The following is a 14,288-nucleotide window of genomic DNA, read 5'->3' on the forward strand; positions in this document are numbered from 1 at the left end:
ACAGAACAGAAGACTCCAGAGCCGCCACTCTGAGGAGGATGCAGGGTACAGACTCTATGGTAGAGGAGCTCATGCAGGAGACCACCAAACCAGGACAGCACACACAGTCTTATCCTTATCATGGCATAGATACAGAATAAAAGTCCCAACACCATTTAGAATAATGATAGTCACACAGAAGTGCATAAGTGCAAACATATTAAAGTTCAGTACCGTAAATAAATAAATAAATAAATAAATAAATAAATAAAGGGTTATTTCTCCAGCATTTCCCAGGTTTATACTGTACAGTGTCATGATTTCAAAGTTAGCAGGTTTCTGTGGTTCTGTTCATACTGCAGGCCCAGCTGCTCAAATCCAAATATTAAAAATTGTAATCAAAACTTTTCAAATTACATTTTCAATTTTCACTTACTTTTTTAAACTCAACTATTATATGATATTATACTGTATTATATTATATTGCTCAAAACACACTTTCTGTGTAATAATATGATACAACATACAAAGTGAATTTAATTGATCCAAATATCTCAAAATCTGCTTGTAAAAATGTAAAGATATTTGCTCAATAAATAACAAATAAATAAATTCCAAAAATCCATTTGCCTTCATTTGTCAGGGAATTAACAAACTGACAAGAAACTGTAATGCAAATGTGTAAATTTGATATTTTAAAACATGAATTTCATTAAAATTATTAAAAAACCTGCAGCGTGGACGCGGTCTAAGATCTGTCAGGCTCTTATAATATTAATCACAAATGCAGACTTAAACACACCACAAGCTGCTGTTAAAATAGAACCTCAGGAGACAAAAACACGTTTAGTGTATATTAATGTAATAAGTCATTTTGGATAATTTGTGTTGGTCAATTCATCCTGTGATTAAAGATTAGCGGGTGTTCTCGAATTAAGTCAGTGGAAGGTTGTGGGGGTTTTGTTGGGAGGATGTTTTGGACAGTTATGATATTCGCATGTAAATATATATCACTCAGAACAGATATCACACTCAACCAGACTCTCACATAGTAACAAACAAACAGCCTGACATCTGAACATGAGAATCACAAATCAATCAATTAATCAATCAATCAATTATAATATTGCAGTAGTTTGTGGCGTTCTTCATCCACGAGATATGTTGGTTGTAGTGCAGAGATGGAAAGTGCTATAAAAGCTCTGGTTTTCCTGCAGAGCAATTGGTCACAGATTCACAGCTGAAAAGGAAATGGTCAGTGCTTTTCTTTGAGCTGGACAGTCAGGGCAGTTTCCAGCATCAGCTGACCCAGTCTGGCCCGCAGGCCGTGTGGAGTGTGTTTGGAGGGCAGTGGTGCGTTTGGGCCCTCGGTTTGGGGTCATTGAGGTCAGAGGTTGCGTTCCAGAAGTCCATCTGGTGAGGACACAGTCGTTTCTCGAGTTTCCCTTCCTCCTTCGTCCATCCTGTTAGTGAAGGACAGGAAAGTCCAGCTCTAATCTGCAGCCACTCAGGTCTGGTTTCAGCGAGACATCATCCGCACAAACTCTGGACATAACAGATAAATCACAGCTTTTAGGTCATTTTAGTGAACAGAGCATGATATCAAACAAGACATAGTGAACAGGGTGAACAACATAGTACACTATATACTGAACAGGGCGTAGAGTCAGACAACATAGTACACTATATAGTGAACAGGGCGTAGAGTCAGACAACATAGTACACTATATAGTGAACAGGGCGTAGAGTCAGACAACAAAGTACACTATATAGTGAACAGGGCGTAGAGTCAGACAACATAGTACACTATACACTGAACAGGGTGTAGAGTCAGACAACATAGTAAACTATATAGTGAACAGGGCGTAGAGTCAGACAACATAGTACACTATATACTGAACAGGGCGTAGAGTCAGACAACATAGTAAACTATATAGTGAGCAGGGCGTAGAGTCAGACAACATAGTACACTATATAGTGAACAGGGTGTAGAGTCAGACAACATAGTAAACTATATAGTGAACAGGGCGTAGAGTCAGACAACATAGTACACTATATAGTGAACAGGGTGTAGAGTCAGACAACATAGTACACTATATAGTGAACAGGGTGTAGAGTCAGACAACATAGTACACTATATAGTGAACAGGGTGTAGAGTCAGACAACATAGTAAACTATATAGTGAACAGGGCGTAGAGTCAGACAACATAGTACACTATATAGTGAACAGGGTGTAGAGTCAGACAACATAGTAAACTATATAGTGAACAGGGCGTAGAGTCAGACAACATAGTACACTATATACTGAACAGGGTGTAGAGTCAGACAACATAGTACACTATATAGTGAGCAGGGCGTAGAGTCAGACAACATAGTACACTATATAGTGAACAGGGCGTAGAGTCAGACAAAATAGTACACTATATAGTGAACAGGGCGTAGAGTCAGACAACATAGTACACTATATAGTGAGCAGGGCGTAGAGTCAGACAACATAGTACACTATATAGTGAACAGGGTGTAGAGTCAGACAACATAGTACACTATATAGTGAACAGGGTGTAGAGTCAGACAACATAGTACACTATATAGTGAGCAGGGCGTAGAGTCAGACAACATAGTACACTATATACTGAACAGGGCGTAGAGTCAGACAACATAGTACACTATATAGTGAACAGGGTGTAGAGTCAGACAACATAGTACACTATATAGTGAGCAGGGCGTAGAGTCAGACAACATAGTACACTATACACTGAACAGGGCGTAGAGTCAGACAACATAGTACACTATATAGTGAACAGGGCGTAGAGTCAGACAACATAGTACACTATATAGTGAACAGGGCGTAGAGTCAGACAACATAGTACACTATATAGTGAACAGGGCGTAGAGTCAGACAACATAGTACACTATATAGTGAACAGGGTGTAGAGTCAGACAACATAGTACACTATATACTGAACAGGGCGAGATAGTGAACAGAGTCAGAGTCCATTCTGAGCTGCTTTATATATATTCTGAATATAAAATGAATAACAGTGTTTGTGTTCGTCCTCGCGTGCAGTCAGAGTGAGCTGAAGCCTCTGGGTGTTGCACTGTCACACTCGTTTAGTTCATGGAGTGTGTGTGTGTGTGTGTGTGTGTGTGTGTGTGTGTCCTGCAGGAAGAGCAGCAGCTGCTATTTCTGTCCTCTGCGTCTTTCTGCTCATTTATTGAGGGGTAATCTAGGAGGTGAAATAATCCCTCTGATGGAAGATAATCTGGCAGAAAGCCGAGATGCTCTGCTCCTCACTCAAACACACACACACACACACACACACACACACATACACACACACACACCACCGCACACCTCGTAACACACACTGTGAATGGATAGAGAGACTGTCATTGCTCTGTACAAGCACAAGACAACCAAATGCACGGTCCACTAGAGGCAGGACAAATGAGCTACATAAGCTGCATAGCAACTGCTTACCAACTCCAAAGCAACACCCTAGCAACCACCTTCAACTGCACAACCAATAGTAGTTTCTAGGGTTTTCACTGTTACAATGACTGCATAGCAACCTCATAGCAATTGCCTTGCAACACCCTAGCAACCACGTGAGAAAAGACCATTAACTAAAGGTTTTATGTGCCCCATTAACTAGACAAATGAAGTGGTCAGCCAGCCCGTGTTATGAGTCTATGAGTCACCTTCAAAGTCCACATGACCGTCTCCGTTCAAGTCGATGTCCTGCAGGATGTCCTCCAGGTCTCTGTGGCCCACCTGGAGTGCAGGACAAACACACACACACACACACACACACACACACACCGACAGACACGGGAGGAGTAAGACACAGCACAGACTCGACCAGAGAGAGGAGAGAGAGAGGTACTGACTGACCTGCTGTCCCAGAAGTTTCTTCATGGCCTCCCGCAGCTCGGCCGTGCTGATCTGACCGTCTCCATTAGTGTCAAACTGAGAAGCAAACGGTCATGTTACTGTTTCTGATTCATTAAGAAAACCAGGTAGACGTGATCAGATTTTTATCAAATGATGAAATTTAACTGTTGCCATGACAACAGAAACTGTGACAATGGAGCTGCACAATACACTGGGAGTAATGTAATAAGCTGACACTGGACACACTGGTTTGTCTTCATAGCTGGACGCTGAAAGAAGTGTCCAGTGCTCACCTCTTTAAAGGCGTCCCTCAGCTCCTTCACACCGATCATATCAGCCGTCTCCGCTAACAGCTTGGGTCCCATCAGCTCCACAAAGTCCTCAAAGTCCACATGACCTCCCACTGCACACACAGAAACCAGCACATCCCACTCAAACCCAGCATCCAAACCAGTTCTGAACAAACGTGTCAGCTAATGGAAGCTTATAGCTCAAGATTAGCATGATGCTAACAGTGCGTATACAATGGGCATCCATCCTTTCACCTTTCTTTATTTTTTATTTATTTTCCATTCCACCTTAAATGGGTCAGCATTCCTGTTCAAACACCTCAAACTGGTCCAGTTGGTTACGCTGGGTGGTCAGTGTAGGGTATGTTTTTATCTGATGGTTTAGCTACCAGCATTTCCACTCTGACCAAGCTGGTCCACCAGTGTGACCAGAGCAGCTGGTCCACCAAACTCATATGAAAACATACACTATCCTGGTCAAGAGCCATACTGGTTGACCAGTTTAACCAGCTGATTTACCAGAATAGGGCATGTTTTCACCTTAATGACCATCATCTCAACCACCTCGACCATCGAGGACCATTTTAGACCCTCTGGACACGTACGGTTCATGTTGATCTGCTGGCTGAGCTCGATCAGCTCCATCTCAGTGGGCATGTATCCCATGGTCCTCATGCAGTTCCCCAGATCCTTACAGCCGATGAAGCCGTCCTTGTCCTTATCGAACTCTTTGAACGCCTCCCGCAGCTCTGCACAAACACACACACCGTACAGTCTCACACACTGCTCTCGCTCTGAACGTGTCTGATCTGCGTTCTGCCATTAGCATAGCTGACCAGCTGTTAGCTGTGCTGCTCTACTGCTGCTCTACTGATGTCCTTCATGAGGCCAAACTCACGAAAACGTCCACTTTCAATTCAAGAAAAATGGAGTAATGGTACATCACCCTTCTGCTGTTTATTATTATTATTATTATTATCTGAAACAGTTCATAGTTAGCATATTTTAATAATCTTTATTTTGATATTCAAATAACAGAACTAATAAAATGTCCAGCTCTCGCCCAGAGCGGCTTCCAAATCCACTGATATTAATTCCTTATATTTGCTCATCTGGTAGGTTAAGCTGGGTGACCAGTATAGGGTATATGTTTTTATCTGAGTTTAATGGTTTGACTGGGCGACCATGACCATGCTAGTTAACCAGTGACCAGCTTGATGACTGGGCTGGTCTTTAGGGCTGGACTTGCTAGTAGAGCAGCTGGAAGCAGAAAACATATGCCATGCTGGTCAAGAACCAAACTGGCTGTCCAGTTTAATCAATAATACAATAATTTAATATAATATTTTAATGTTACATTTTGGCTGTGAACAGTGAGTGAACAGTGAACAGTGTGTGTGTGAACAGTGAGTGAACAGTGAACAGTGTGTGTGTGAACAGTGAGTGAACAGTGTGTGAACAGTGTGTGAACAGTGAACAGTGTGTGTGTGAACAGTGAGTGAACAGTGTGTGAACAGTGAACAGTGTGTGTGTGAACAGTGAGTGAACAGTGAGTGAACAGTGTGTGAACAGTGAACAGTGTGTGAACAGTGTGTGAACAGTGAACAGTGTGTGTGAACAGTGAGTGAACAGTGTGTGAACAGTGAACAGTGTGTGTGTGAACAGTGAGTGAACAGTGAGTGAACAGTGTGTGAACAGTGAACAGTGTGTGAACAGTGTGTGAACAGTGAAGTGTGTGTGTGAACAGTGAACAGTGTGTGTGTGAACAGTGAGTGAACAGTGAACAGTGAGTGAACAGTGTGTGAACAGTGAACAGTGTGTGTGTGAACAGTGAGTGAACAGTGTGTGTGTGAACAGTGAACAGTGTGTGAACAGTGAACAGTGTGTGTGTGAACAGTGAGTGAACAGTGAACAGTGTGTGAACAGTGAACAGTGTGTGTGTGAACAGTGTGTGAACAGTGTGTGAACAGTGAACAGTGTGTGAACAGTGAACAGTGTGTGTGTGAACAGTGTGTGAACAGTGAACAGTGTGTGAACAGTGAACAGTGTGTGTGTGAACAGTGTGTGAACAATGTGTGAACTGTGAACAGTGTGTGAACAGTGAACAGTGTGTGTGTGAACAGTGTGTGAACAGTGAACAGTGTGTGAACAGTGAACAGTGTGTGTGTGAACAGTGTGTGTGTGAACAGTGTGTGAACAGTGAACAGTGTGTGAACAGTGAACAGTGTGTGTGTGAACAGTGTGTGAACAGTGAACAGTGTGTGAACAGTGAACAGTGTGTGTGTGAACAGTGTGTGAACAGTGTGTGTGTGAACAGTGTGTGTGTGAACAGTGTGTGAACAGTGAACAGTGTGTGTTGTGTTGTAGTTCTTTAAGAATCAGGATTATTGATGATGTAGGTATGATAGATCTTACCATCCAGCTCCTCTGGCCTCAGCTCTCTGTCCTGAAACACAAACGACACCATCATTTACAGAAGCCCCCCGTCTGACAGCACCCCTAACCCTGTGTCAGTGAGGGCTGCATGTATCTGTGCTGAGGAGGCATGTGAGCAGTTCACCTGTGCGTTAAAGCAGCATCCTAATATACACTACTGCACTACTGCAGTACCCCTTTAACTCTGATCACATGACCCTGACCCCTACATCCCCACCTCCACCCCAATGCCCACCCCAAATGCACACGTCCCATGCCATACTACAGCTGCAGATGAGAGGAGTCCGCCTGCAGCTCCAGCAGCAGACTGGCACTGCACATGGCACATCACCACCAAGCACACACACACACACACACACACACACACTGCAAAAGGCAACGCTGGACCACTGGAAGGTCAACACGTCCATCAGAGCAGAATCTCCAACAGCAAACGTCACACACACTTATTCACCAGCACTGCTCTCTCATAACCCAGCGTTTCACACTGTTCACATTTACACACTCCTACTCACACACCTCACATCTGCACACAACAACAACAACAACAACAATAATAAAAACACTTGATAAGATTTGATAACAGGATCAGATATTTAAGGTATATATTGTACATAATATTTAAAGTTATATAAGAATCATACAGCCCTTTGTTTATGATTGTTAATAGGTTTATTAATAGTAACATTTCAATACGTACCCACTTCATTAGTGACATACTGAAGATTAATATTAGTTTTGAAAATGTTTAAATATAAATATAATGTACTAATATTAAAAAATAATAATGATTATTAATGGTGATTAACTGTCTATGCTAAATGATAAACAGTGCATTATGGGTGTAAAATGTGAATTACTGACTATGTGATGGTAAATGACTATTATTGATGATAAGCTTGAGACATAAATGATCAATAATTGAACTTCATATTTTCCCCTATTTTTCTTTTTCTACATGGTTTAAATGCAGCAGCTGATCGATACACTGTGTGAACATGTGATAATGAATGGACCAATGGAAACTCTCCAAAACAACTTTAAATACAAATTCTTCTTATTGGCTCCTTTTAAAATGAGATGTTTTCTCTTCTACTGTAAAGTTGAACTTTTAGAGGAAAAGCTTATTTTAAAGTGTTTTTACACCTTTATTTTATAATAAATATCTATAAATAAATTTGTAATATAATCTTCACAGAAACATAAACATTTTAAATAAACAGGATCAAAGGTGATCAAATCAAATATCAAGAATAGAAAAATTAAACATCTGTGTGGCCCGGCTCACCTCGACATGTGGCGTCCAAAAGAGGACCTGCACAGACCTGAACGCTGAACCCCTACAGTAAGAGGGTCCTGTGGCCCCCTACAGGGGTTACAGGGGTGCCGGTACATCCGGACGCTTTTACTGTCACTTTCTATTGGTGCTGTTTTGGACAGTGGCTGAAGTAACGACTGCCTCATTAATCTGCTGATTACCCTTTCATTTGTGTGTGCATGGTTGTGTGCATACATATACATTTTAAACTGCATATATGTGTGTGTGTGTGTGTGTGTGTGTGCGTCCACACTTACGTACAGCCTGCCGGCTCTCTGCGAAGCCCTTGCGGAGGAAGATGCATGCGGGTCCCAGGACGTTGTGCATGTAGGTGGAGTTGTTCGCCAGCGCTACGAGGGCGTCGCCTGACGGTGCAGCTTCATCACACGACTGCACCGCTTTGTAGCTCCGCTTACGGTCCTGACCGGGGCAGGACGAGCCAGGGGACACAATCAGGCTATGGTCACATTACGAACTCAAAAAGGCATAAATCACAGTCCACTACCACCAGCGGCCTGCAGGGGTCAGCCTTTTTATCAGCACTTGTGAATGACTCAGGAAAACGCATCCAAAGCTTTACAGTCATGGTTTGTAAACCCCGGTCCGAGTCTAAAAGCGGTTCCTGTCTCAGTCGAGTGTGGTCTGGAAACACTGTATTATATAGAGCCCTAAACACAGAGTTCCTTTAGGATGGGTAATGTGAACACAGAGTTCCTTTAGGATGGGTAATGTGAACACAGGGTTTCTTTAGGGCAGGTAATGTGAACACAGGGTTTCTTTAGGATGGGTAATGTGAACACAGGGTTTCTTTAGGACGGGTAATGTGAACACAGGGTTTCTTTAGGACGGGTAATGTGAACACAGGGTTTCTTTAGGACGGGTAATGTGAACACAGGGTTTCTTTAGGACGGGTAATGTGAACACAGGGTTTCTTTAGGATGGATAATGTGAACACAGGGTTTCTTTAGGACGGGTAATGTGAACACAGGGTTCCTTTAGGACGGGTAATGTGAACACAGGGTTTCTTTAGGGCGGGTAATGTGAACACAGGGTTTCTTTAGGGCGGGTAATGTGAACACAGGGTTTCTTTAGGGCGGGTAATGTGAACACAGGGTTTCTTTAGGACGGGTAATGTGAACACAGGGTTTCTTTAGGGCGGGTAATGTGAACACAGGGTTCCTTTAGGACGGGTAATGTGAACACAGGGTTCCTTTAGGACGGGTAATGTGAACATAGGGTTTCTTTAGGACGGGTAATGTGAACACAGGGTTTCTTTAGGACAGGTAATGTGAACACAGGGTTTCTTTAGGGCGAGTAATGTGAACACAGGGTTTCTTTAGGGTGGGTAATGTGGACACAGGGTTTCTTTAGGGCGGGTAATGTGAACACAGGGTTTCTTTAGGGCGGGTAATGTGAACACAGGGTTTCTTTAGGGCGGGTAATGTGAACACAGGGATTCTTTAGGGCGGGTAATGTGAACACTGGGTTTCTTTAGGACGGGTAATGTGAACACAGGGTTTCTTTAGGGCGGGTAATGTGAACACAGGGTTTCTTTAGGGCGGGTAATGTGAACACAGGGTTTCTTTAGGACGGGTAATGTGAACACAGGGTTTCTTTAGGGCGGGTAATGTGAACACAGGGTTCCTTTAGGACGGGTAATGTGAACATAGGGTTTCTTTAGGACGGGTAATGTGAACACAGGGTTTCTTTAGGACGGGTAATGTGAACACAGGGTTTCTTTAGGACAGGTAATGTGAACACAGGGTTTCTTTAGGACAGGTAATGTGAACACAGGGTTTCTTTAGGACGGGTAATGTGAACACAGGGTTTCTTTAGGGCGGGTAATGTGAACACAGGGTTCCTTTAGGACGGGTAATGTGAACACAGGGTTCCTTTAGGACGGGTAATGTGAACACAGGGTTTCTTTAGGACGGGTAATGTGAACATAGGGTTTCTTTAGGACAGGTAATGTGAACACAGGGTTTCTTTAGGGCGAGTAATGTGAACACAGGGTTTCTTTAGGAAAGGTAATGTGAACACAGGGTTTCTTTAGGGTGGGTAATGTGGACACAGGGTTTCTTTAGGGCGGGTAATGTGAACTCAGGTTTTCTTTAGGATGGGTAATGTGAACACAGGGTTTCTTTAGGGCGGGTAATGTGAACACAGGGTTTCTTTAGAATGGATAATGTGAACACAGGGTTTCTTTAGGGCGGGTAATGTGAACACAGGGTTCCTTTAGGACGGGTAATGTGAACACAGGGTTCCTTTAGGGCGGGTAATGTGAACACAGGGTTTCTTTAGGGTGGGTAATGTGGACACAGGGTTTCTTTAGGACGGGTAATGTGAACACAGGGTTTCTTTAGGGCGAGTAATGTGAACACAGGGTTTCTTTAGGACAGGTAATGTGAACACAGGGTTTCTTTAGGGTGGGTAATGTGGACACAGGGTTTCTTTAGGGCGGGTAATGTGAACACAGGTTTTCTTTAGGACGGGTAATGTGAACACAGGGTTTCTTTAGGGCGGGTAATGTGAACACAGGGTTTCTTTAGGGCGGGTAATGTGAACACAGGGTTTCTTTAGGACGGGTAATGTGAACACAGGGTTTCTTTAGGACGGGTAATGTGAACACAGGGTTTCTTTAGGATGGATAATGTGGACACAGGGTTCCTTTAGGACGGGTAATGTGAACACAGAGTTTCTTTAGGGTGGGTAATGTGAACACAGGGTTTCTTTAGGGCGGGTAATGTGAACACAGGGTTTCTTTAGGGCGGGTAATGTGAACACAGGGTTTCTTTAGGGTGGGTAATGTGGACACAGGGTTCCTTTAGGACAGGTAATGTGAACACAGGGTTCCTTTACGGCGGGTAATGTGAACACAGGGTTCCTTTAGGACGGGTAATGTGAACACAGGGTTGAACACAGGGTTCACCCGTCTTTAGGACGGGTAATGTGAACACAGGGTTCCTTTAGGACAGGTAATGTGAACACAGGGTTCCTTTAGGACGGGTAATGTGAACACAGGGTTCCTTTAGGATGGGTAATGTGAACACAGGGTTCCTTTAGGACGGGTAATGTGAACACAGGGTTCCTTTAGGATGGGTAATGTGAACACAGGGTTCCTTTAGGACGGGTAATGTGAACACAGGGTTCCTTTAGGACGGGTAATGTGAACACAGGGTTTCTTTAGGGCGGGTAATGTGAACACAGGGTTTCTTTAGGACGGGTAATGTAAAAGTAGCCATAGGGACCATTGAGATTATAAAAACAGTAGGATGGACAGAGATAGACTAACAGAGAGAGAGAGTGTATATATGGTCACAGTCTGTTCTGAACTTCACCATACTGATCTTCATTCAACTACAGTATAACACACACACGCACACACACACACACACACACACACACACACACACACACACACACTGCTCGAATCAGCCTGGCAGCTGCCATTCAAACTCCACTGGAGACTGAATTATTGATGTGACTGTGTCTGTTAGCTGCTCCTCTGTTTAAATGGTGTTAATGGACTTTAACTTCAGCCTTTATCTTATTAAATATACAATATATTTACAGAAATGATTTTAATAAAACTATTCTGGAATATATTTCAGATCATATATACATTCTAAAATATGTGTAATCATCATAAATCTGGGTAAAATATTGAATATGTCTCATTATGAGGCATTTCTAGACATTATTACTCACTTTATATTGTTTTATTCTGTATGTTTCTAATTTCGCTTGAGGGCTTATATCACATCCAACTGTTTACACATAGTTTCCTGTTTAAACAAACACATAATCACTCTAAATAAATAAATAATCTGTTGAAATATTAAATACATTTAATTACTGGTTCCACTTTATGTGGATTATCTCTAATAATTAGTTCTAGGCAATAGCAGTGTAACTACTGGTGGCGTCTTCACTGATCCAGATGGATTACAGTCGTGCAGTTTAATTAAACATACATGTAATTAACATGTAATTAACTCACGAAATTACACAATTACATCTCAAAAGACGTAACAGCATGTTCTCTTATGTTATTACATGTGTAATAAACTGAGGGTGATTACATTTCTATAGACTGCTGTTATAAAGGCAGATATACTCCACGGCCCCGCTGTTCCAGCGGTCAGTCTGTTTAAAGGGATTTTCCCCTCTCAGCTGCATTCTTAATTTAGTAAAGAACCATCAATATTTATTATATAGTGATATTTATAAGTTTGGATATTTTTAATATTTAGATTATTTGTAAATATTGATGGTTCTTTACCCTGGAGCTGAGAGGGGAAAATCAGCTGTCCATGATAGCGGCCCTTTAAATGGACTGACCGCTGGAACAGCGGGGCCGTGGAGTTTATCTGCCTTTATTGTTCAGTTCAACAAAGACGAGAACACAACTAGCCATGCATAACATTATAATGACCAATTAGCCTATAGGCCCAGGGCACGACTGCTGCAATGTAAACACACACACACACACACACACACACACACACACACACACAGATGAACTGCCAATAGAATAGGACTCTCTGGAGCAGATCAACATCATGACCCTATTGGCTCCATGCTGCCTAATGCCAGGCGTGGGCTAGAGGGGTATAAAGCTGTGGAGCTGTGGAGCAGTGGAAGAACTGTGCTCTCTAGAATGATGATGGAGGAGCTCCATCCAGTACTTTTGGGATGAGTTGGGGAGGTGGGGGTGATGAGGTGGGGTGCTGATCATCATGCAGCATTTTTGCTCTTGTTGCTGAATCCAATCAAATCCTCACAGCAATGCTCCTCCAGAATCTAGTAGAAAGTCTTCTTCTCTGGACAGTAGAGACAGTCACTCCAACAGAAGCAGGAGAAACTCTTTTAATACCCTTGATTTCAGAAGGTGTCCCAATACTTTTGTCCATATAGTGTACATTCTCCAGGCTCCGCCCACTCCTGTGGCGTTTGTTGTTGTGTCAGGCGTTTGTTTACGTGTACAGTAGAGCGACGCCGCTAATGTAGATGCTAACTGCATGTGTGAATCATCACTCTCACACCGTGAGGAGGCGACTCACTGTTATCTAGAACATCGGCTCCACCACCGCTGCTCTGAACAACTTCATGGGGCAAAAGTAATCAGTGTCTGTGCACTCTGAGGTCCAGAACCGCAGACATTTACACACTCTGATCATCAGCACAGCATTCAGCTGTGTGTGAGTGTGTGTGTGAGTGTGAGTGTGTGTGTGTGTGTGTGTGTGTGTGTGTGTGTGAGTGTGTGTGTGTTCATTGCCGCTCACCATTTGCCATTCATTTGTGTGTAAAAGCAGCATCTGTCCTCTACTTGAGCATGACCCGTACACACTCCATCTGTGAGAGTTTATCTACTGCTCTTTTACCCACACACACACACACACACACACACACACCCACACACACACACAGCCCTCTATAGTTTCAGTTATATTTTTATTTGATAACATTTGATAATATTTTCCTCTCTGCTCCTCTGAAGCTGAATGACATCACTTCCTGTCTGAATGTGATATCTCTTTGTAATTCAGTCAGTGGAGGTAAAGCAGACCTCAGATCAGTGATTGTATTTTACTGAATCAGGTTTTTTTTTTTTTTTTTTAATAAATTTTATCCTCTCATTTGTTTCCCAGTTTGTGCCGCCAATTATCCGACCCGTACGTGATCCCCCCTCCATCACATGTGATGCCCCCCGTCACCAGTGAAGGCAGACTAGCACACGCCCCCTCCAACGCATCTGCAGTAAAGCCGCTCATTTTCCAACTGCCGCCAAAGCGGGACCACCCGGGCAATTTATGGTAAACCGATGATGGACTGTATTGATCAGTACTGTACCGTACGGATCCGAGCAGAATTCTGGGCCGGGTGAACAGCGACAGCTCTAATTTTACACTTTCTAAATGTGTGATCTTCTGGCTCTCGGGCTGATTGTTCTCCCAGAGGAGATTACTGCAGTGTGTCTAGTGTGTGATCTGTGAGTCCAGCAGGGTGGAGCTGAGGTTCAGGGAGAGTTCTCCAGTCAGAAGCTTTAATCCCAAACACAGGGAGGAGCCAAACCTGCTCTGAACCTCAGACAGCAGGAACCATCCATCACCAATCTCCTGACCAGTACATGGTTTAGCCAGTCAGACTGCTCTATACTAGACTGCTAGCGTCTGACTGATACATCACAGCCAATCAAATCGCTGTGTTTCTTCTCGGGTCGAACCGATATATCGCTGAGTGGATCAAATCAGACGATATGTAATAAGGGTTATCTTCTCGGGTCGAACCGATACACTGTTTAGCTAATAAAGTCAGCATAGAGGACGAGTGTCGGGGCACTGACTGATATATTGTGTGGCCAAAAAA

At 43.1% G+C, this 14,288-nt stretch overlaps 1 protein-coding gene across 2 annotated transcripts in view; it reads right to left on the reverse strand.

The window, feature by feature from the left end:
• Nucleotides 1-638: 638 nt before the first annotated feature.
• Nucleotides 639-14,288, reverse strand: part of cabp1b (calcium binding protein 1b) — a 42,838-nt gene continuing 29,188 nt past the window's right edge. Inside the window, exons 2-8 of one of the 2 annotated variants that reach the window (XM_072658533.1) lie at nt 8,181-8,339; nt 6,581-6,611; nt 4,771-4,914; nt 4,169-4,278; nt 3,876-3,950; nt 3,683-3,755; nt 639-1,524 (exon numbers count right to left, since the gene is read on the reverse strand). In XM_072658533.1, the coding sequence (XP_072514634.1) occupies nt 1,499-1,524; nt 3,683-3,755; nt 3,876-3,950; nt 4,169-4,278; nt 4,771-4,914; nt 6,581-6,611; nt 8,181-8,339 (618 nt within the window). In that variant the 3' untranslated portion in view covers nt 639-1,498. The remainder of the gene's footprint in view (nt 1,525-3,682; nt 3,756-3,875; nt 3,951-4,168; nt 4,279-4,770; nt 4,915-6,580; nt 6,612-8,180; nt 8,340-14,288) is intronic. The other variant, XM_072658534.1, reaches the window with a different exon arrangement.

This window comes from Salminus brasiliensis, chromosome 16, assembly GCF_030463535.1.
Source record: "Salminus brasiliensis chromosome 16, fSalBra1.hap2, whole genome shotgun sequence".
NCBI lineage: Eukaryota > Metazoa > Chordata > Actinopteri > Characiformes > Bryconidae > Salminus > Salminus brasiliensis.